Genomic DNA, 22240 nt, shown 5'->3' on the forward strand with positions numbered 1-22240 from the left:
GTTTGTACGCCAAATCCTGATTACTGTTCTCCTTTGATAAATTGAATTGCTGCCGTAAAGATAAAATACTGCTAAATTAAGGCTATTGGACTTGTATGATCGTGGGAAGCAATACACGCTTCACTTATAATCACGTACACATTTCACAACTGCTTGCCTCTACTATTATCACACAAAGGCATAAAGGTATTTGTTATTCCACACTAGCGCTAAACCGATAAAAATAGTTGGTGTACATAAATATTTTGCGATACAATCATTTTTGTCGGATAATCCCTTTTTCCTCGTCCTATATAATTTACTGTCAGTCTAGTTGTACCTGCTGGTGGAATGACTGAATTCAACAATAAATGATGGTTTATCTTGTGGGATTTCTCCTAGAAAGTGGAGGCATGGTGAAAAAGGCCTTTCGTGGCCTAAGCCTTTTCATGGCAGGAATTACCCTGATTAGGCATTGAGCCTTCTTTATGAATAGACCTTTGGCCCATATGCTTTGAGGGCTCGAAATGATGAACCAACTCAATTCTAAGAAATGTTTGGCTTTCTTGGTCATTTCTAAGCAATTTGAATTTAGTTTTGGTTAGTGGAGATTAGCTGTGCAAAGCACATCTAATGCAAATATATTCTATAGTTCTATTTGTATTGTATGAGTAATAAAAACTTTTTTTCCATTTCAATGTAAACCCTGAACATCTGTGTCTCCCGTTTCCTCGGGCAACTATACACGATATGTTACCTTCCTCATGTTGACTCCTCCTCCTCTCCTCCCAGATGCTGCAGCAGGTGCCAGCGTCATCGGGGCGCAGGCCTCTGAGTCCCCCGTCCAGGAAAACCCCACGGAGGTCCAGACAGGTGGGTCTCGAACGCCGCACCCAGACATGTCCGTAGCAACAGGGACGGCTTTTTTTTCATCGCAGCGCTCCCAAGAGCGGCATAGGAAATGATGAACACAAAACCTGCAATCGATGCAAGAGCCTTTAGAAGCGTTTGACTGATATGAAAAAAAGTAAAATACCTGTGAATGATTCTTCTAAGGAGATTCAACAAACGCAACACCGTTCAATTTAGCAGAACAAAGAATGCTCTACCGGAACCAGAAGGAGAGAATCCTTTTCTCCAGCTCGAGCATTAGGATATGAGGGCTGTTGTTGACCCAGTATTTTTGGATATTCCTTGATGGTTTCGAAATGCTGCCAAACTTTGGTCGTATTATCGTCCTGATATTATGCATCCTTCTGGACTAACTGTCTAGTATATGCTCTGTTTTGAAAATAAATGATGGATAGTGCAAATTAATTAGGCGATTTTAATGAACTTAAAAGAACTTGGAACTTCTACAAACAGAGTGCACTTAGACTCTGTCTGAAAATAGCGCTCTGCCTATGTTGAACTTTAACTTTGAATACACGTTTGCTGCAAAACTAGGGTTATTTTTAATGTCCTTAGTTAGCTTTTAAACCTGGTTTAAAAAACATGTATCTCTTTTCTCCATATTCCTGGTCAGTGTTGCCACAGTTACCTTGAAAAAGTAATCAGATTACTAATTACTAGTTACTCCTTAAAATAGTAACTAAGTTACTTTACTGATTACTTGATTTTAAAAGTAACTAAGTTAGATTACAAGTTACTCTATAAGTTACATTTCGCTGCGACAACACCCCCTGCCGCCTCAAAATGACCCCCCCCCCCCCCCCCCCCAACAATTGTTCTCCCCCCGGTCAACAACTTGTCTTCCACCCTGGTCTACAGCTGGTCAGTACCATCAGTACCTCTTGTATACAGGGCCCAGAATTTGGTGCTACAGCCCTGGGTGCACACACTGAAACACGGCTTTCAACCGCTTCCGCCATCTTCTAATGCGTAGACAAAATAGCACCCCGCGCTTTACGGGGCGATCACCGGACGTATCTCCACACGCACGCACGCGGCACCGTGCGATTAATTCCGCCGCTAATAACAACTGGTGGTGCGGACACTGGAGAGTCAAGGTCGACACTCGCCTTTGATAGATCGAAGTCTTTAGAGACTTATGCTTTACACACACACGCACTCTCACACAAACAGGCGGACAGACAGACGCACACAAACACACACACACCACTCCATCGCTCTCCACGGCAATCAGTGATCCGGTAAAAAAATTGTAACGCACAGTGACTTTGATGAGTAACTTTAATCTGATTACTGGTTTGGAAATAGTAAGGCGTTAGATTACTCTTAGATCACTGTTTCTGTTTACTGAAATGTTTCAATGCATTCTGCACTGCACAATAGGAGTAGTTATCAAGTAACTAAACTGCGTATCTTACAGTTGACATTACTATACTTCGCCTACCTCTCCTCCCACTGCCCCCTTGGGATCAGATCGTTTATTGGCGATCTAGAATAACAATGATCAGGAGTTGATGAATATAGAAACCATCGTCCAACCCTAACTCATAGGCTGTACCTTTTTAGGAAGCCAAGCAATGATGTGGTATTACTCAGATACCCAGTCCTCTAAATGTAATATCCTGCTGTTACACACAAACAATTTTCACACCAAATATTTAGACTATTAAAGCTGTTGACTATACGTCTTTTTGTCTAAGATGGGAATCGTCCAACATTCATGTCAGAAAAGCCTCTTGCCCTAAATGCAGGGAGCTGGATATCTAGAGCTACAGAGAGGTACCTCACTGCTTATTTAATTACTACAGACACAGAGACAAAAAGCCCAGTCACACTTTGAGTTCATGTTGAGAGACTAATTGTTTCAAGTGTTTGTTTTTTTTCATGGCACTGCCGTGTGACTTAATTTAGCCATATGCTGCTGATCTATGCATTCCTTTTGGAAGTTTTGTTTAAATTACTTTTTTATGTTATAAAGCAGGCACTGTTTTGATGTGTCAATGTGATGCTGTAAGCCACGCTTCCAATGTGTGAACCGTTTTACCCCTATTATATTTGTATGCAACATAAAAAGGTGTTTTGTTGTTGGGCTAATTAACACGTTTTGCATGCACAATTTATTGACGGGAAAGGAGCAGTAAAGAGATAAATCATCTTCAATTTTCCAAATGGGCATGGCAGTCTATAATCATACCACATTACCAAGTGGCATTTTAACCAATGCTGGAAAATGATCGTTCAAATCTGTTGTCAGTCAGAAATGCATGGCAGAGACTGTTGAATCGTTGTATTACATGAGGGAATTCTTAACTGTAGCAGGGCCTTTTAAAAATGTCAGAAAAAATGATGTCTTTGGATAAGTATGCAATGTGCCTTTTTTTTTGTTATTTTGCCATTTTATTTTGAAAGCCCATTATTTATTGCATACTCCACAGATGCATGCTCAAGCAAAGCAATAGAGCAGAACCCCTTTTCTGATTAAATGTTGCCTTTTATTTATTCTAATATAAATTTAGGTTCAAGGTTATCTAACCGTTATTTCAATTGTCTGCTCATTTTTAGGATCCTTCCGGCCTAATCTATGAATTGTAGCATGCTAGGGGTGTCCTCAACCAGGAATTTTGTTTGTCAAATTTGATTTGTCAAACCCAGTTCTTCATGTTTGCTTCCAAATTTAGATCAGCTGCAACGCCCAATTAAATATCCTCTCTATATTCAAAATACGTAGAGCTCATTGATCGCATGGCTGGGTACAGTCCCAATAAGCTATTTCTGTATTTCGTTTTAAGTTATTTACAGTTTAATACCATGGTATATAATAATCGACTTGTTTCGACTCCAATGTAAGCTCTTGATGTTTGTTGTTCCACCAAAAACTGTACCCCCCCCCCCCCCATTATGTAATTAATTATGTATCTTAATTGTGCAACATTTTCATTGTCAATTTATCAATTTTGTATTTCTGTTTGATCCCCACCAGTGAAACATCCAGCAGCGGCGTCCCCCATGACCGAACCCTCGTCCACGGACAGCCCTGCCTCGCCACGGTCCACCAGCCCAAAGCCCCGGGCTCTCCCGGCCCAGCTGCCCCTGCAGGAGGTGCCTGCACAGGAGAGCTCACCACCCACCACCCCCACCAAGCCAGCAAACTCAGAACGCTCCCCCGAGGAGGGCGCCCTACAACCCAGCACAAAGGATACCAAGGCCATCACCTCGCCCACCAAAGAACAAAGTCCCCCGGTGTCTCCGGACGCCTCGGACGAACCCATGGAGGTGTCCCCGTCGCAGCCTTCGGGCGGGGAGGGGGACCGGGGGGCCGCGGCCCCGGAGAGGACTCAAACGGACCCTCACCGAGAGAGCTCAGTGGGGACCTCGGGGTCGCCGGGCTCCAGCGCGGTGGAGGAGGAGGAGATGGACACCACCCCGGAGAGCATTCCCAACACGGGGCCGTCCTCGGAGGAGAAGGCTCTGGAGCCGCTGGGCGAGACGGCCTCGTCTCCCGCCCTCTCCTCTCCCCTGGCTCCGGGGACCTCGCCCAGAGAGCCCCCCCTGACCCAGGTCCTCCCTCCCCTGGGGGACCATAGCAGTGTTCAACCCACCACCGCCACAACTACCCTCATACCCTTCACCCCCAAGATCGGCATGGGGAAGCCAGCAATCACCAAGAGAAAGTTCTCGCCCGGGAGACCCAGAGTGAAGCAGGTAGGAAACGTGGGAACGTCGGGAGGACCACTGGGAAGTAAGCAGCTTGTAGGCTGCGTGTTAGGTACTTGGGGGTGGAAGCTGAGTGTTTGGTCCCTGGGCGGCCCACAGTGAAGTAGGCAAGGTGGAGGCTGGGGGTTAGGTACTTGGGAGGCCCAGTGGGAAGCATGTAGGCAGGGTGCAGGCTGGGGTAAGGTCCTTCGGAGTCCCAGAGGGAATCGAGTAGGCAGGGTGGAGGCAGGGTGTTAGGTCCTTGGGAGACCCAGAGGGAAGCAGGTAGGCAGGGTAGATGCCTTGGTGTTATGTGCCTGGTTCGTGTTGCTGGTTTATTCATGGTCTCTGTGTTAAATCCTCTGAGACCGCGGGCCAATATAAATATGTATTTTATGGCGAGAACCATGAATTAGTGGGCTCTGGCTGGTTTCCAAGGTGGTTGAGTTGGTTGGAGGTTGGCTACGTTCTCTCGGCAGAGGTTGTTTTGGAACAGCTCGCGGGGTTCTCAGGGCAGTGCAGTCGTGCTGCAGCTTGCAGTTGACTGCATTAGTGCAGCGACTTGATTGAAGCGCTGACTGATCTCCCCCCCATCCCAGTCCACCTTCCTCCCCCTACCCCAGTTTACCACTGCAGTCCACTTGGCTAGCAGGTAATGCCGTTCGCACACAGCCCAGTGGAAACTGGAAATATGTTTTTTCTTTTCTTTTTTTTTTACTTCCCCTCCCCCCCGTAGGAATTTGCACTTCTTTTTGTATGAAAAAAAAAAAAGGAACCCCAGCTAAAAAACAACCTTGCTTGCCTCGAATCTTCTGCACAGCCCGGCTCAGTCGCATGCTCCGTCTCATCAATCATTGTAATTCCCTGCTCCACGTCCCCATTGAATATACATACATCACACGTTATGGCTTCATCTAGTGCGAGCACTGGCTCTCGCCGAGCTCTTACCATCACCATATTATCATGGACTTCCTTTTCACCACCTCTACTGACCTGATACAAAATTGTGTATATTTATATAAGAAAACAGATTGGAATAAAAAATTCCGGACCCAAAGCGGATTGTTGGCACACTTCAGTAAGGCGCAGTGAGCAGGCCACCTCGAACGATTGCAAATCGCTAGTTGCATCACACCCGTGGCTATTTTATATTTATTATGAATGATTCCGCTGAGTTAAGACTAAATTAGTTCTCTTCCCCCTCATTCCCTAGATATATATCCGCTGTCTTAAACAAACATTACAAGACGCTACTTAATTTGTTAAACTAGGCCCGGGGACATGTATTCATGCTTCCCCGTTTTCAGACCAAATAGTTACAAAATGAGCCTGTTGGAATCACGTAACGCTGACGTCATCCCTTCCCTCCCTCCTCCCCTCTCTCCCTTGTTGCCATGGCGAGAGGTTTGCATTGCCTCTCTTCTCTGCTGTATTACGGAGCCCTGAGCATCGTTGTCCTGTGACTAACAATAACTCCTCTCGCGCCCTTTTGCCTGTGTTGTGCCGACCGCGTGCATGGTTAAGCTACCGGATTGGATGCACTTTCAACTGTTAACCCCTTTCTGTGTACTGATCCCTATTTAACGTTGCGGGCTGGGTCCTGAAGGGTTCCCCACAATAGGGATAGATATCGATAGGTATCGAAACTACTACTCTAATTGAAGCTGTGTGTTGGTTCAATCTGTAAAAATATGAAACCGAATGTGAACAGTTTTTGGATAATTTATTTAGCTGCAACATTTGAAATTAATCGAGGTGTCCTGAACAAACATTCTTTTAAAATAATATTCCTCCTTCAAACAGTGAACCATAGGCCCGGGCCATATGTGCCCCCTGTGATTCATATGCGCTCAAACCCCAGACGTATATAACCAGGCATGCATTAGCTACATATTGGGCTAGGTAAACCCCCTTCAAATCACCCCATTATGGGGGATAAACTATCGATTCGTAGCATACTGGCTAGGCTCACTGGCTTGCGTAAATGTATTTGTTTGTTCGTTATCATCATTTCTTATAACCTATACCGATTGTTGGGATCGGGTAGCTCATATAAATTGTGCTTAGTACTCAAGTGTTTTGCCGGGTTGCCAGTATCGCCTCCCTTGCTAGCGAAGGGAATTACACTGGTGGCAGTGGGAATTGGGTTCTTCATTGGGCCGGCTAAAATGTAGGCCCACTTTAGAAAGAGTCGCTCCCTCAAGCATGAGGAGTGTCGTTCTGTGTATACACCACGCCCCCACGACGCGAGGAGAGATCCAGCATCGATAGCGATACCGCCCAACCGTATACGCACTTTTCCAACGAGGTCCCAGGAGACGGTCAGACCCAGTTTCGGGACCCATCTCTGCTCACCGCATCCCTCTAACATTGCTCTCGCTGTGTGTGTTTTGGTTCCTTCGCCGGCTTTGTTTTTAAGTTGCTGCATTTTGTCGCCCTTTTCTTCCCTTCCTCTCTTCCTTTCTGTCTCTCTCTCGCTCTCCGTCTCTCTCTCGCTCTCTCTCTTCCTCTGCCTTACTCTGTCACCCTCCTCCCCCCCATCTACCGATCCCTACCTTAGGGTGCATGGAGCCCCCATAGCAGTGTGAGCTCTGCCTCGCCCTGGTCTCCAGACCAGCCTGAGGGGTGGGACTTCCCAAAGACCAGGCAGCCTCCAGGCAGCCCCGGCTGGAGCATCAGAGTGGTAAATAACCAGGGCGGCTTGGCTGGCGCCGCGCTGCTGGTCCCTAGGCCCGTGTGCTGTGCGCTCCCCTGTTATGATTTGCATGCCACACTCCCAACACTACTACCGCCATCTCTCACCGACCCCTAACCCAGCCATCAGGGGGGAGGGGCGTCCCTGCTGGGTGAGGGGGGACACGGCCGTGTGAAAGTCGCCGCGGTTCTACAAGTTCAGTCCTCCTGTTGGAAGGGGCGGGGGATTATACGTGGCTCTCTGACGCTGCATTGCACCAGAGTATACCAGTAACTGACTAATCCACCGCACTAATGTGTGTTCATGTGTGTGAGGGTAGGTGTGTGTGTGTGTGTGTGTGTGTGTGTGTGTGTGTGTGTGTGTGTGTGTGTGTGTGTGTGTGTGTGTGTGTGTGTGTGTGTGTGTGTGTGTGTGTGTGTGTGTGTGTGTGTGTGTACTTGTGCGTGCACAGTTCCCGTGTTGCCGTGTTTGTTCGTTACCAGTGCCACAAGTACCAGTTTGTTGTGGCTGCGCGCCGTGTGTTTACGTAACCTAAGTGTAGGTGTCGGCGCTCGCCCCGGGTGATGATGCCTGTGACATGTGGGTGGAAGGTTGACGGCGCAGAGGGCAGGACAGAGGCACTCGGGCAGAGATGTGTGCAACAATCTGTTGCCATGGCGATCTGCGGTCGCACGGTCACTGATGTGGAGGGGGGGGGGGGGGGGGTTAATTGGCGCGGCGGCTGGAGGAGGTTGGGCCCAGGTTGAGCGATGTCATGTTCTGTGAAAGCATCCGAGAGAGAGAGAGAGAGAGGATGGGAGGGGGGCGCGGTCATTGGATTAATGCCAAATGTGTGGTGAAAAATGAAAAGGGATATTGGTGGGTGGGAGGGAGGGAGGGAGGGAGCTCAGTTTAAACAGTCACGATTAGGCACGGGCCTCTCGCAGGGGGAAAAACCTGCTGACGCCAAGGTAGGAACTGGAATTATGAGCACAAGCACTCCAAGGCCTTCTACCGACAGCTCCAGAAAGCCATGCATTTATTTAATTTTCCCCCTTTCCGGAGAGGTGCCTTCAAGGAATGTCAGTCACCACCCAGGTGGCAGGAGATGTCAGGAGGGCTGTGGATGGGATCAGTTTAGTCCCGGTCTCTTTAGGGCGGATGCATGCTCCTCACCTCATTAGCAGGGGAAGTTCACTGATGACTGACCCCACCCCCCCCCCCAAGACGTCGTTGACTTGTTTTGGGATGGCTTTTCTCCCTTTTGGTTTTGCTCTTATAAAAAAAAAAAAATCGCTGAGCACTTTAAGGCTGAATGCAAATGACTCGTCAAGGGATGCTTGGCTTGCCCTGACAGTTGAGACACACACACACACACACACACACACACACACACACACACACAGACACACAGACACACAGACACACAGACACACAGACACAGAGAGAGAGAGAGAGAGAGAGAGAGAGCCCCCAGGAAGAGTGACATTACCTCTCCGGAGTTGAGACGTGTTGTGTTTTTTTCTCCTTGGCTGAGTCTTATCTGGCTCCAGAGAGAGATGAGGTGTTGCAGCTCTGTAGAGCCGTGGCCTGCTTAAAAGCTTTCACTCAGTAGAAACTTATTTTCTGTACTAAATTAAGCGGTCTTCATTTGTTCCAACAAGCAGTGAAGCGTTGTGTGTGTGTGTGTGGTTCTGTGTGTGTGATTGTGTTTGCACATGCATTGGTTAACATTGCAGCTGTGTGTGTGTTTTTGTGTGTCCCACGTTTTTGTGTGTTCAAAATGTTTGTGTGCGGCTGCTCACAAGCTCCAATGTGTGAAAATATGCGTGTGAGTGTGAGTCAAAAAGTTTGTCGATTGTCTTGAAGGTTCTTTGTGCGTGTGTGTCAAGAAGTGTGTGTGTGTGTGTGTGAGTCAAAAAGTTTGTCTAGAAGGTTCTTTGTGCGCGTGTGTCAAGAAGTGTGTGTGAGTGTGAGTCAAAAAGTTAGTCGATTGTCTTGAAGGTTCTTTGTGCGTGTGTGTCAAGAAGTGTGTGTGTGTGTGTGTGAGTCAAAAAGTTTGTCTAGAAGGTTCTTTGTGCGTGTGTGTCAAGAAGTGTGTGTGAGTGTGAGTCAAAAAGTTAGTCGATTGTCTAGAAGGTTCTTTGTGCGTGTGTGTCAAGAAGTGTGTGTGTGTGTGTGTGTGAGTCAAATAGTTTGTCTAGAAGGTTCTTTGTGCGTGTGTGTCGAGAAGTGTGTGTGTGTGTGTTTGTCAAAAAGTTTGTGCGTTTGTCTAGAAGGTTCTTTGTGCGTGTGTGTCTATGTGTGTCAAGAGGTTTGTCTGTATGTGTGAGTCAAGAAGTTAGTGTGTGTGTTGGTGTGTGCTTCCACAGCGTGCCTCGGAGCCGGTGCCGGCGGTGCAGTCGGTGGCGTAACGTTTGCTTTGTCTCACCCCTGCAGGGCCGCGGCTCGGGCTTCCCAGGCAGGAGGAGGCCCAGGGGGGCGGGGCTGTCGGGTAGAGGGGGGCGTGGTAGGGCCAGGGGCAAGAGCGGCGCTAGTCCCTCCATCCACCCCGGGGTATGTGTCACTAACCGTTCCACCACGTTCTCCTACGCACCTCCACCACACCACTAACCCTGATGTATGCGGGGCACCGTACTGTGTGCGCCCATCCGCCAGCTGAGCTGAGCTGAGGCGTTGACATGTGATGACGTCGTTGTGAAAAAGGGCGGCTCGGGTTATTTTTGTGTTTTATTTTTGTGTTTTGATTAATGATAATTGCCCAAATATTCGAACAAATCACTGTTTTTTTTTTTTTATAATTTTTTATTTATAATTATAATAATTACAAATAATTATAATTATTTAGTTATATATTTTTTTAACATACTTGAGTAAAGGGCCAAACCGGTTGCCTTGTCTGTCTCGATGATTTCGTTTTTTTGACATTGGATTGGGAATCCCCATTGCTGCCACCGTGCACCTTATCCTCATTCATTCCTCTCGACGTTCAGCTCACAGCAATGGAGTCGCAGTACCCCGTCAAGGAGGAAGAGGAGAACGCCATGCACAACACCGTCGTCATTTTCTCGAGCAACGACAGTTTCACATTAAAACAGGTTCGGCCTTTTTTTTTATTATTTTCTTTGGAAGGCGCTCTATAAATTTAGACTTTATTTCCATGTATCAGTAAGGGATCGGAAAGAAGAGAGCATATATTGTAGTTCATTATAGTCATACCCAGTGCTGTCAACACCAAGTAGATTTAATTAGTTCATTTATATAACAGAATAAATTGCTCTTGTCATGTTGTGGTTTTGAGGCTTTAAACAACCAACAACTCTTACACAAGGTACCCTGTGTAAAATCCAAACCCAGCCCCAGTAGGGCTGCTGTTATTGTGGACATGCTGCTGGATCTCCCAGCAGCAGGTCCACAGCCCCAGAGCGCGTTAGAAGGAGAAAGAAAACGCACACAATCCTAGAGGCTGGCCTTTTGTATCGGCACAATGTAGCTTACAAGAGGTTGCATCTCTGCAGCTATCCCCCGTTCCCCCGGTCTCCCCAGCAGCGTTTCATCTCTGCTCCTATTCCAGGACATGTGCGTTGTGTGTGGGAGCTTCGGGCTGGGCGCGGAGGGCCGCCTGCTGGCCTGTGCGCAGTGCGGCCAGTGTTACCATCCCTTCTGCGTTGGCATCAAGGTAAGGCTGGCTCCCACCCAGGACGCGCAACCCACGGCCCGCTGCCAGTCCCCTTCAGGCGGGCCTCGTCCTCACGGTGGGCTCTGTGACTCCCGCAGATCACCAAGGTGGTGTTGAGCAAAGGCTGGCGCTGTCTGGAGTGCAGCGTGTGCGAGGCGTGCGGCCAGGCGACGGACCCCGGCCGCCTGTTGCTCTGTGACGACTGCGACATCAGCTACCACACGTACTGCCTGGACCCCCCGCTGCAGAACGTGCCCAAGGACAGCTGGAAGTGCAAGTGGTGAGTCATGCCGGGAGCACGCGCCACTGGCGGTTCACGTTGTCTGCGCGCCCAGTAATCGTAAATCGTAAATATAATTGCACGTCCCTCCCGACACAGCGGTATGCTCCTGGCTGTAGGTCTGTGTGTGTTTATATATTCTGTTTTTGCTCTGTGTTGCTGTTTTTTTTTTAATTGATACCGCTCGTGCTCGTGTATTATGTGCATTATAACGTTTTGTAATCTACAGTCAGTTCAGCCTCCTTAAGTACTCAGTGTTGGGCTTTCTGGCTCACTCTTTGACCTATCGCCCCGCCTCTCCCTCTTGGATATTGTAGCAAATTGATTCTCAAAAGAGCCTGCCTAGACAGCAGGACTACTTTGATGGGATTTAGGCCAAGACTTTTGAAGAAAAATAACCCTTATTCAAGCCATCGCCATTTCCCAACCGCTTTTCAACCAGCAATTCCTAACAATTGGATCATTACTTTTTACATTTTTGCAAGATTTGTTATCACAGGTGGTGTGTGTGCTTGTAAATGCGGCAGACATAAGCTTTCCTACAAAGAGGGTGAACACCATCCACCTCAGATCTATAATCGCTGCTTTGAACCACTTTATACAACCCCTAAGATGCGACAAGCTCTTATAAGTTCTACTAACAGTCAAAATAAACGGATCAAGTAAAAAATCAAAAAAAAGAACACGACTTGTTAAGAGAAGCCTTAGTGCTGCCATCCCCTCCACACTTGATCACGGCCTCCCTGTGTCTGACCCCCCCCCCCCCCCCTCCCGCTCTCCCCTCCAGGTGCGTGTCGTGCACCCAGTGTGGCGCCACGTCTCCCGGCCTGCGCTGTGAATGGCAGAATAATTACACGCGGTGTGCCCCGTGCGCCAGCCTGACCGCGTGCCCCATCTGCCTGCTGGACTACAGCGAGGGAGCCATCATAGTGCAGTGCCGCCAGTGCGACAGGTGTGCCACCCCCCCCCCCCACACACACACACACACACCACACCCCCAAAAACCTCACCCCCAACCCCGCTCGACACTTCACCAGTCCCCACACTTTTTTTTGCAAAACAAAGCACACACACATGCGCATACACACATGGGCATACACACATGCACACACATGCGCGCGCACACACGCACGGACGCACACGCACACACATGCACTTCCACACAAAACACATTCACGCACACACTCGCACACATACACACACCTGCATGCACATACACTTCCACCCAAAAGCCGGCACGCAGACAAAACACACGTCCGCACGTCCACACGTCCACCTCCCCTGGGCGTCTTTAAACCAAGGCTTCTGCTTCCTCCACAGATGGCTCCATGCCTCTTGTCAGGGTCTCCACTCGGAGGAGGATGTGGAGAAAGCCGCCGATAGCAGTTTTGACTGCACAATGTGCCGAGCTTTCAAGACCACAAAGGGTATCTTGAGAGTGCAGCATTGATTGTGTGTGTGTGTTTGCGTGCCCGTGTGTGTGTGTTTGCGTGCCCGTGTGTGTGTGTGTGTGTGTGTGTGTGTGTGCGTGCCCGTGCATGTGTGTCTGTGTGTGCGTGTGATGAAGGGTTGACCAAGGTCTCTGAATATACTAACGATTATTGTTGCGTCATGATTTTTTTTTTCATATTCTGCCATCTTTTGTGTTTCCTCTGCTGCAGCAGTGGCAGGCAAGGCCAGAGACTGCATTGAGCCGGCAGTTATGACGCAGATTGTGACAAAGGCAAAAGAACTGGGTAAGACCACTAATGCCAGCCGAATAAGTACCTACCGATAGGGAAGCAACTAATTTTGATTGAAGATTTGAAGTACCATTGTCACCCACAAAAGTAGGTAAGGAACCAATATAGCACAGCAGTCCAATATTGATCCCAAACCTTTTACCTTTGGGGTATCGTGTATCAATAAGCAACTTTTACTTTGAATAAGCAAAACAAAAACCATTAGGCTCTGTCTTTGCTGTTCCTGGAGGTCAACATTTCGGTGTTGTGATTCTGGCAGTATGGCTCAGGTTTTGAGGGCTTGTGATCATAGTTGGAAGCACAGTAGTATCATTTGCACGATGATGATGATGATGAGGATGATGAAGCTGATGACGGTGGTCGTCTGTTCTTCCTGACGGGCAGACCTGGCGAGGACCTACACCCAGGACGGCGTGTGTCTGACGGAGTCGGGGCTGTGCCAGCTGCAGAGTCTGTCGGCCGCTGCGTCCCGCCGCCGGAAGCCCAAGCCCAAGCTCAAGCTGAAGATCATCAACCAGAACAGCGTGGCGGTGCTGCAGACCCCCGTGGACCCCCTGTCGGAGCTCTCCCGTGACGAAGACATAGAAGACACCCGAGGTAGCGAAGCGCTCCTGGCAAAAGGATACGAAAGAAAAGGGGGGCATGGTGTTGTCGGTCGGAAGGGATGGTCATGCCTGGATGTTTTAACAACCCCTCCTCGAATTCGCAGGGCTCTTTTTTGATATAGACTCTGCTGTATTGTATTTTTCTTGGAGGTTTTTTCGGTCCTAATGGCAAAGTTAAATAGCCCAAAGAGGCTTCTCGCTAAGCGAAGTCATTAGAAGACGAGCACAAATGAAAGCGGAAAACCTCATTGGATTCAGGCTTAATGTCTCGCAGCCGAGGGGGAAAATGGTTGAAATTCAATTGACCCCGTTTGGCGTGTCGCTAATGCTATTGGTGGCCGAGCCCCCTGACCCCAGGGCTGTCACTCATCATCAGTCCCGCCCCCTCCCCCTCCCCGTTTTTCCCCTCCACAGAGGCGGAGCTCCTCGACTGCGAGGCCAAGTCTGACTCCAGCCTGGAGCGCGAGCCCATGGAGGAGGACTCCAAGGGGGCGGACAGCAGCAAGAAGAGGAAGAGGAAGCCGTACCGGCCGGGTAGGGGCACCTGATTGAAGGAGACAGCTCCTCTGAAGCGTAAAATGGTGCAGTACGTGCCCGGCGCTGCGGCCGCAGCCAATTGCAGCCATCTCCCGGCCCCCTCGCTCGCTCTCCGTCTCTCTATTCAAACCACTCTCTCTCTTTTTCACTCTCTCTCGCTCTCTCTCTCTCGCTTGCCTCTCTCACTCACTCTCCCCCTCTCTCACTTGCGCCCTCCCCCTGTTCTCTCTCTTGCTCTCTCCCTCACTCTCACTCTCCCCCTCTCTCACTTGCGCCCTCTCCCCGTTCTCTCTCTTGCTCTCCCTCACTCTCACTCTCTCCCTCTCTCACTTGCACCCCCCCCCCTTCTCTCTCTGCTCTCTCTCTCCTCTCTCTCCCCCTCTTACTCTCCCCCCTCTCTTGCTCTCCCCCCCCCCTTCTCTCTCTCTCTTGCTCTCCCCCTGACTCTCTCTCTTTTTCACATCCCCGCCCCCTCTTACTTACTTACTTACACTCCCTCGACTCTTTCTTTCACGCTTTTTTTTCGCCCTCCCTTACACGCCCTCTCTCTCTCTCCCTCCCTAGGGTGCGTCTCTAGTGGTTCTTAAGGGGGAATTTCATAGAGATGCTTTCACAGTGAAAGCAGTGGTCAGCACTCTATTAAAAAGTAACTCATCACACAGGGTCTCTTTAATTAAACTACAGAAAGGGCCCGCATTATATAAAGCCGTGTGATAGATGTAGAGTATTAGAAAAATAGTTGGATTCAATGCAATCAAATATTTAAATGAATCTTGGATTGTGGTGGCATTCAATTTGAACCAAATGAATTTAAAACGTGTTCCTTTGGCTGAATGTATTCCTGTTCCGCTTCTGAGCCGTGTTGTCTGTCCGTCTGTCCTCCAGGCATCGGGGGCTTCATGGTGCGTCAGAGGAGCCGACCGGGACAGGGCCCGGGCAAGACCAAGCGCTCGCTGTGCCGGAAGGACTCCTCCGGCTCTGTGTCGGAGCTCCAGCCTGTGAAGGATGAGGGTGAGTGAAGCCTGCCGCTGCAGCCCCTTTCAGTGTTTGCTGAACGGTTTCTGGCATTAGGAAAACTAATTAAAATCGGTCAGTGTAATCATAAAACACTAATGTGTATTGATTGAGAACACGGTATCAATCTGAGTCGAAGTGTTGGGAGGGTAGAGTATCACATCCCTACCTAGGCACGGCATTAGCTTGACAAAGCTCCCGATGGAACAAAAAGGCTGAGACGAGGTCTAATATTTCATCTGATGTGTATTGGCTCTGTCCGTTTGTCCCGTTCAGCGGGCTGGACGGAGGCCCTGCCGGACACGCCTGTGGACGAGACCCCTCCAGGCCCAGAGGTCCCGGAGAAGATCAAGAAGCGCTACCGGAAGAAGAAGACCAAGCTGGAGGAGGCCTTCCCCGCATACCTGCAGGTCTGACACCTCAGATCCTCACGACGCAACGCACGACAATGAATACACGCGATAACTGCAACAGGTTTAGGATGGGAGCATGAAATGATTAACTTCTTGAAGAGATGCAAATGACGTGTGGATAGTATATTTTTATGGAAAGTAGTCAGCAGGGGCCTAATGGTACGATATTTCAAAGATTTTTTGGTGCCGATATATTTTAAATATTTTGAATTAATACTACAATTTAGTTTATTTGGTGTGGTTTAGCGTACAACTTGGGTTCTGCAGATCTGGTTGTTCCCGCCATTGTTTTTTAAACTAACAGTGCCGAACAAAACGTACATGTTTATGCTAATTGACTATAGGCAAATACTATGCAGCGCCCTCTTCAGGATGGTGCCATTACTGTTCTTTGAAGAAATGATAAAAAAATATATTGATTTCGAGGACACACAACTTCCATAGTATGAGACTAGTTCCTCTTTCGGTTTTCGCAAAGCTAATGGTGTTATTCACCCGAAGAGAAACATTGAAACCTGTTCTATTCATGTTAAATAAATGACGTGTTTATTATTGGTAGGGAGAGCTTTTTGGTGTCTTTTGACCTCATTTAAACATTGAAATAGCTGCGCAATACGTTCATTATTTAAAACCTTCTAAAACCATTAACACCCCCCCCCCCCCCCTTGCCGCAACCTCTTACTTCTATGGCCGCCACTGAGTAATGGGAGCACCACAGTTGAACACCAGAACATGGGGAGAGCCCTAGAACATTAACTACATTTTATTATTATTACAACCAGTTCACTTTATGACTTTGTAGGTCGGTCGTGCCGTTTCTCACACTGGACAGCAGGTGTGAAAGTGCTACCGAAGTAGTTAAATTATTCCAGTTCTACTATCTGAGCACAAATTGGATGAAGGAAAATGTATTGGAGTCATCCCATGTTTGGTGTATCTGAAGGTGGCTTCTGTTACCTCAACTGAAACTCTGAAGTGTTTTCGGACTGAGGGACATCTCAGTTCGAGATATTTGTCAGTTCCCTCATCAAACTACTGGTAATCCTCTTTCTACAGAGGTGTGTGTGTGTGTGCGAGGCAATGTTTGTGGCAGCGCGTGTGTGTGTGCATGTAGAGGTGTGTGTGTGTTTAGAAAGTAACCCTTTAGGTTAGACTGACAGCTCCCCTCTTCAGGTGTGTGTGTGTGTGTGTGTGTTGTCCTTGCTAAAGTGTGTGTGTTGGTTAAGTGTGTGTGTCTGTGATACTTGGCTCTGATCCCCTCCTCTCCTGTCTGCCTGGTGAGTTGACATATGAAAGCCTAACCAGAGCGGACTCCCTTCTCTCCCGTCCTCGGCACAGACTTCTCCGTGTCACCTCGCGTTGGCCGAAACACGGATACGTGCCGTTTCGTTAAGAGCCACGGGCAGCTGTCGACGCTGTTTCTCACACACACACACACACACACACACACACACACACACACACACACACACACACACACACACACACACACACACACACACACACACACACACACACACACACACACACACACACACACACACACACACACACACACACACACACGAGAAGAGGAGGGAAGATGTCTCCGTCGAACCTAAAGGGTTACTTCTTAAACGAATAAAACAAATTGAACATGGAATGAATTATTCAAACGCTGACCCGTCTCAGGCTTTTAATGTCTGGACGCTGCGGGGGCGGGGGGGGAAGGAGGAGCTGCAGTCTTGTCAGTTAGCGAGGATAGACCGTTTGTTGGTGTCTTCCGGTGGTGTGTGCGTGTCACTGGTAAACACTCTCCTGGGTCCGAGGCTGCGTCTCCATCCACCTGACACGTTGACATCGTTCCCCCAGGCCACAGGCCTCTGGGGAGGACAGCGATTGGTCTATTCATGTATTTCTTTATTTTACTGCCACTACGTTCCTTTGACAATTTGAGTTGTTGTTGTTGCTCAGGAGGCCTTCTTTGGCAAGGACCTGCTGGACAAGAGCAAGCAGAGCAGGCAGCAGGCCGCGGGCCCCACGGGCCTGCTGGAGGACGGGCAGGGCCAGGCCGACGGCAAGCCCCCCCGCAGGGCCAACAGCAGCAGCTTCCTGGACCCCTCGTCCGACCCCCTGCTGAGTGCCTCGGCAGCACCCCTGACCTCCAGGCCGCCGGGAGCACGTACGTACACGCCTCCCTCCGTGTACATCCCGCGCCAGACCCGAGCGTCATGTTCGTTTCCCCTCATCGTCACGCTATGATTTCTGACGGCGCTGTCTTTGGTTTTGTTTGTTGTCTGTTCTCCATGTGTACAGAGACCCGTGAGGAACCCTTAGTTGATCTGTGTGAGGTGTTGAACACCGACGCAGACATCTTGGGGATGCTGGGGAGGCCAAGCATTGACTCGGGTGCGTCACACGATCTGTCAGGCGGTGGGGGGGGGGGGGGGGGATTCATATGTTTTGTATTTCTTACAATGAGAGATTAAAGCATTTTGTCGTCTAAGGATTTCTCCTCAGAAGGCAAAATTGGTTAAATCTCTCACTGTATATCCAAAAATCGCATTTCCTTTCTTTCCACAATGATTTCTTCTGTCTTACTTTACGGCTATGATTTTCTTTGTTTTTTGGGCATTGTGTGAAATGTGTTGTGCTGTTTTCTTTTCCGTCCCCACAATGTTTTCATTCATTATTTTGTATCTGGTTTTGGGTCCTTGTAGGTCTTGATTTTTGCCCCTTCCAGGTGGAAGGCTCCCCTCCTCCTTTTGGTAAGGGTGCCCTGGGCTCTCATCCCTTGTTTTCGTCCCTTTCTCTTTTCCTCTGTTGTTGTGCGTCTGAGATATCCTGCTTGTTTGTGCGTCACCAGCATCAATACAACCCTCACGAGCACCCTCTTGTCTACACAACTATTCAACGGATTGAGGCTCTGTTTTAACATTAAGTTCCAGCTGCTCTTTGCTTTGCCTAACACTCACTGTGCACCGTATGCATTTGAATGATTCTGCTGTGTCATTGTAAATTCCTCTTTTCTGTTTTCTGTTTTGTAATTTGTGTTTTAAGAGAAAAACCTTCAAATTGTTTAGCAAACTTATCGAATCAGGGCTTGCCAAACTGAGTGCTTGAATTTTCAGGGATGAAGGGAGACATTTCATTCACCACCAAAGCAAGCTATTTGAGAAAACTAAAAAAAAAGCCTTGGTGAACAGCCTTCTGTTTTTTGTCATGCTGTTGGGAAGGTCTTTGTTTACCCTCGCTAAGAGATAAAAAAAAGTTTTCAATTCAATTGACGGTCAATGCTCGTCCTCCGCTCTTTGTTACCAGTACTTTTGTAGATTGAATGCAATGCACTCTGGGCCGATGTGAGGATTTTCTTCTTAAAAAAAAAGGAAATTCATGTCGACTCCAAGTCGTGTCAGTCAAGAAGTGTTGAATATGTGAGCGTAGGAAACGGGGAGAGGAATAGAATGCCAAGACAAGTCATTTTGAGGGTAGCCGGCATTTGAGTTCTTGCTAAGCTTCGTTGCACATCATTATGTAATCGGTGCGCAATGCAGTCACCAAGCCATCGGCTCCCGAGTCTTATTATCTAAATCAATGATTTAAGAAGAAACTGCTGAAGATCGCATATTTCACTCCTGTGTTCCGAAATAAAAGTGAGGGATCCTGATAAGTAGGGACAACATAATTGGCGAAGCAAAATGGTGGGCTTGATTTGTGTTGCTGCTGGAATGATATGGCCTGTTTGTGTCTTAACGGTGCCCAGAGCGCTCGTATCGTGCGAGACAGGAACCTCCCCCTAGGAGCTGTGATTTCAGGCTGCCCTTATGATTACTCTCCACAGGCTGTTTAGACACAAAAAAGGTTTTCACTTGACCTGATTTTAATTCTTTATTCCCACAGCCCTGGTTCGGCATGTTGTTAATGTTGCCGCTTGTTTTCTTTTGCGTTTGTGTGTGTGTGTGTGTGTGTGTGTGGGGGGGGGGGGGGTATTTTGCTTCCACAGCTGGTCTGGACATCAGGCCCTTGTCCAACAGCAGCCCGGTGGCCCCCCACATCCACTCTGGCCGCCGTACGCCTCGAGCCCTCCAAGACGAGCCCCTGGACGGCATCCTGAGTCCGGAGCTGGACAAGATGGATGGTAAGTTGCAGTGTATTCACGCCCGCAATACAGATGCCTCCGCAACCACCACAAGTGCCTTAGCCACACTTGGGTTTAACAGGCGTCCTGCCCCAAGATGTTGCACACTCCTGTAGCCTTTTGCTGTCTTTTCCACCTTCTGAAGTGAAGGAGAGCCTATTGATGCGGTATTAAGACTTGTGGAGGGTTTCCATGGCGATGGGAGAAAAGGGATATGTTTCCACTTCTCTGACATTGTTGTCACATGCGTTTCAGCCTACTGCTGAACTGAAACTGTAATGGCTCTTATTTCTTCTGAGATGTTCACAAATGCTTTCAGCTTCATGATTTTGATTGCGTCACCAGGGCCACATTTTAGTGACTCTAGGAACAGGTTGTATCAGACCGGAGATTGTTGTCGTACGCTGACTGAATATTGACCATGTTCGCTTGCCCTCTCCTCTTGATCTTTCAGAGTCGATTCTCAGCAAACTGTACAAAATTCCAGGTACGTAATTCCATTTTCTTACAACTTGCCACTTTTAAGCATGCTTAGTTTTTCACTCGTAAAATTCTATTCATAAATTTGCATGATTTCTAGACTTATCTTATCATTAATGTTGCATTTGTGGGTCCGTAATTAATGTTACGGACCCACAAATGCAATGGTTTCGTCCACTATCGCCCTTATCGGCCCAATCCAAACTGACTCAAATTGTACGCCCTCGAAAACAGAGCTGGAGGGGAAGGATGTAGAGGACCTCTTCACTGCAGTCCTCAGCCCCACCAGCAGCCAACCAACACCACAGATGCCTCACCCCCCGGGCCATGGGCCCCTCCCCGCCACGCCAGGCCCCAGTGCACCTCACCCCAACGCAGGTACGTTCCAGACCAGCACCTCCAGTGGAAGAAGCGCCGTCCATACCAGTTGCCCACCAGTATGCACTCTGAGGATCTCATTCTGGCTCATGAGTGGTTGTTTTTTGCGCCCCGCAGGGAATCCCATGTTTGTACGAATGCCCATGATGAATGGTATGATGGGACCAAGCCAAAGGTTTCCTACAAATCCAGGAGGCCCCTGCATTCCCGACAACTTCTCCCCCCTCCACCGTATGCCTTTCACTGACAATCCAAGGTAACGCTTTCCACCTTTCCACCTGCTCCATTCATTTTAAATCATTGTATTTTGGATTGGGAAGATGACCGGGGAGAGGACATTAACTCATCTTACTTAGTTCAACGTGATGGAGCTCAGTTCTTGTGCATCTTTAGATCTTGAAGTTTGAAATCCTCCAGGTGATGGTGACGATGATGAGGATTTGATTATCATTTGATTTTCATCGTCTTGTCGATTAAAAAGGTAAATAATACACAAAAAACACATGGACTCATAAAAACGCATGTTCTCCATGATGTTCCAGAGATAGAAAGTTCAATCAGATGCCTCGAGAGGCGGGTCCATGGGGCTCTCCAGCCCAGAGCCAGGGCCCCACTCCGCCAGGATCCCTTCACGAGGGGGAGTCTGAAGCCATGTCCAATGCCCAAAGGAGCACACTGAAGTGGGAGAAGGAGGAGACCCTTGGGGAGCTGGCCACAGTGGCACCCGTTCTCTATACCAATGTCAATTTCCCCAATCTCAAGGAAGAGTTCCCAGGTAAGTCTCGCAGAAGATGAAGGTTGTCACATGTTTGATACCCAGAAATATCCAATTCGCTTTTTTGGGCTGTTTTGCGTGCCTCGTTCTGGATTGGTCAATGTATGTACTAGTGTCGACGTCATTCTCATTTTGATTTAGAAGTTATTTGAGGAGACTTTGTACAGTTAGCCCTGACGACTACTTCCTCTTTCCACAGACTGGTCGACAAGAGTCAAGCAAATAGCAAAACTGTGGAGGAAAGCTAGTTCGCAGGACAGGGCTCCCTATGTGGTAAGATGATTCTCACAATGGATAACTTATTGACCCGTGTTGCTGGAGCCTGACACACTGTGGAAACAACCAGCTCTGACCCCACCCTCCATGCTCTATCTGTATGCAGGTGACAGTGACTGCTTCGCACCCTTTCATTCTCCCCATTGCCAATTAAAATTCAGGGCATTCACACATGAAGTAATTAACAAGGGAATCACAGCTCAGAGCTCGGAGTGCCTTTGGTCTCTGTAATTAAGTTCACATGAAGTAATTTTATCAGTCATTATTAAAAAAAAAAAAAATACGAAGGCTTGATTAAAAGTTGACATTTTTTAATTTCTGCTGCCAGTGCGGAATTTACGTTGTTTTTTATCTATTGCGACACATCTATTACATGTTTTGTAATCTTTTTGTAATGGATGTTAATTTCTGCCCCGCAGCAAAAGGCGAGAGACAACCGAGCAGCCCTGCGCATCAACAAGGTGCAGATGTCCAATGACACGGTGAAGAGGCACCCGCCACAGCCGCAGCCCCCCGAGGTGTTTGACCCCAACTTACCACTAGACACAGAACTGCTCTTTAAAGACCCTTTGAAACCCAAAGAGTCAGAGCATGAGCAAGAGTGGAAGTTTAGACAGGTAAGAGTGTATGCAGTGAAGTCAGGGAACTCAGCGACAGGTCCACCATTTTATGTAACGCCAACTATG

The 22240-nt window shown here is 48.3% G+C and overlaps 1 protein-coding gene across 6 annotated transcripts in view; it reads left to right on the top strand.

Annotated features, from left to right (window-relative positions):
* kmt2cb (lysine (K)-specific methyltransferase 2Cb) overlaps positions 1–22240 on the top strand; it is a 78140-nt gene that overhangs the window by 28816 nt on the left and 27084 nt on the right. For 4 of the 6 annotated variants that reach the window (XM_056596970.1, XM_056596972.1, XM_056596975.1 and 1 more), the window contains 24 exons: positions 772–852; positions 3872–4593; positions 7145–7267; positions 9698–9814; positions 10252–10356; positions 10833–10937; positions 11036–11217; positions 12005–12169; positions 12538–12644; positions 12879–12953; positions 13344–13556; positions 13979–14098; positions 14987–15112; positions 15392–15525; positions 17482–17689; positions 17824–17916; positions 18228–18275; positions 19511–19645; positions 20100–20132; positions 20360–20503; positions 20621–20759; positions 21046–21278; positions 21478–21551; positions 21974–22171. In XM_056596970.1, the coding sequence (XP_056452945.1) occupies positions 772–852; positions 3872–4593; positions 7145–7267; positions 9698–9814; positions 10252–10356; positions 10833–10937; positions 11036–11217; positions 12005–12169; positions 12538–12644; positions 12879–12953; positions 13344–13556; positions 13979–14098; positions 14987–15112; positions 15392–15525; positions 17482–17689; positions 17824–17916; positions 18228–18275; positions 19511–19645; positions 20100–20132; positions 20360–20503; positions 20621–20759; positions 21046–21278; positions 21478–21551; positions 21974–22171 (3680 nt within the window). The remainder of the gene's footprint in view (positions 1–771; positions 853–3871; positions 4594–7144; positions 7268–9697; positions 9815–10251; positions 10357–10832; positions 10938–11035; positions 11218–12004; positions 12170–12537; positions 12645–12878; positions 12954–13343; positions 13557–13978; positions 14099–14986; positions 15113–15391; positions 15526–17481; positions 17690–17823; positions 17917–18227; positions 18276–19510; positions 19646–20099; positions 20133–20359; positions 20504–20620; positions 20760–21045; positions 21279–21477; positions 21552–21973; positions 22172–22240) is intronic. The other 2 variants (XM_056596973.1, XM_056596974.1) reach the window with 2 other exon arrangements.

The sequence above is a fragment of the Gadus chalcogrammus genome, chromosome 8, assembly GCF_026213295.1.
Source record: "Gadus chalcogrammus isolate NIFS_2021 chromosome 8, NIFS_Gcha_1.0, whole genome shotgun sequence".
NCBI classification, from domain to species: domain Eukaryota; kingdom Metazoa; phylum Chordata; class Actinopteri; order Gadiformes; family Gadidae; genus Gadus; species Gadus chalcogrammus.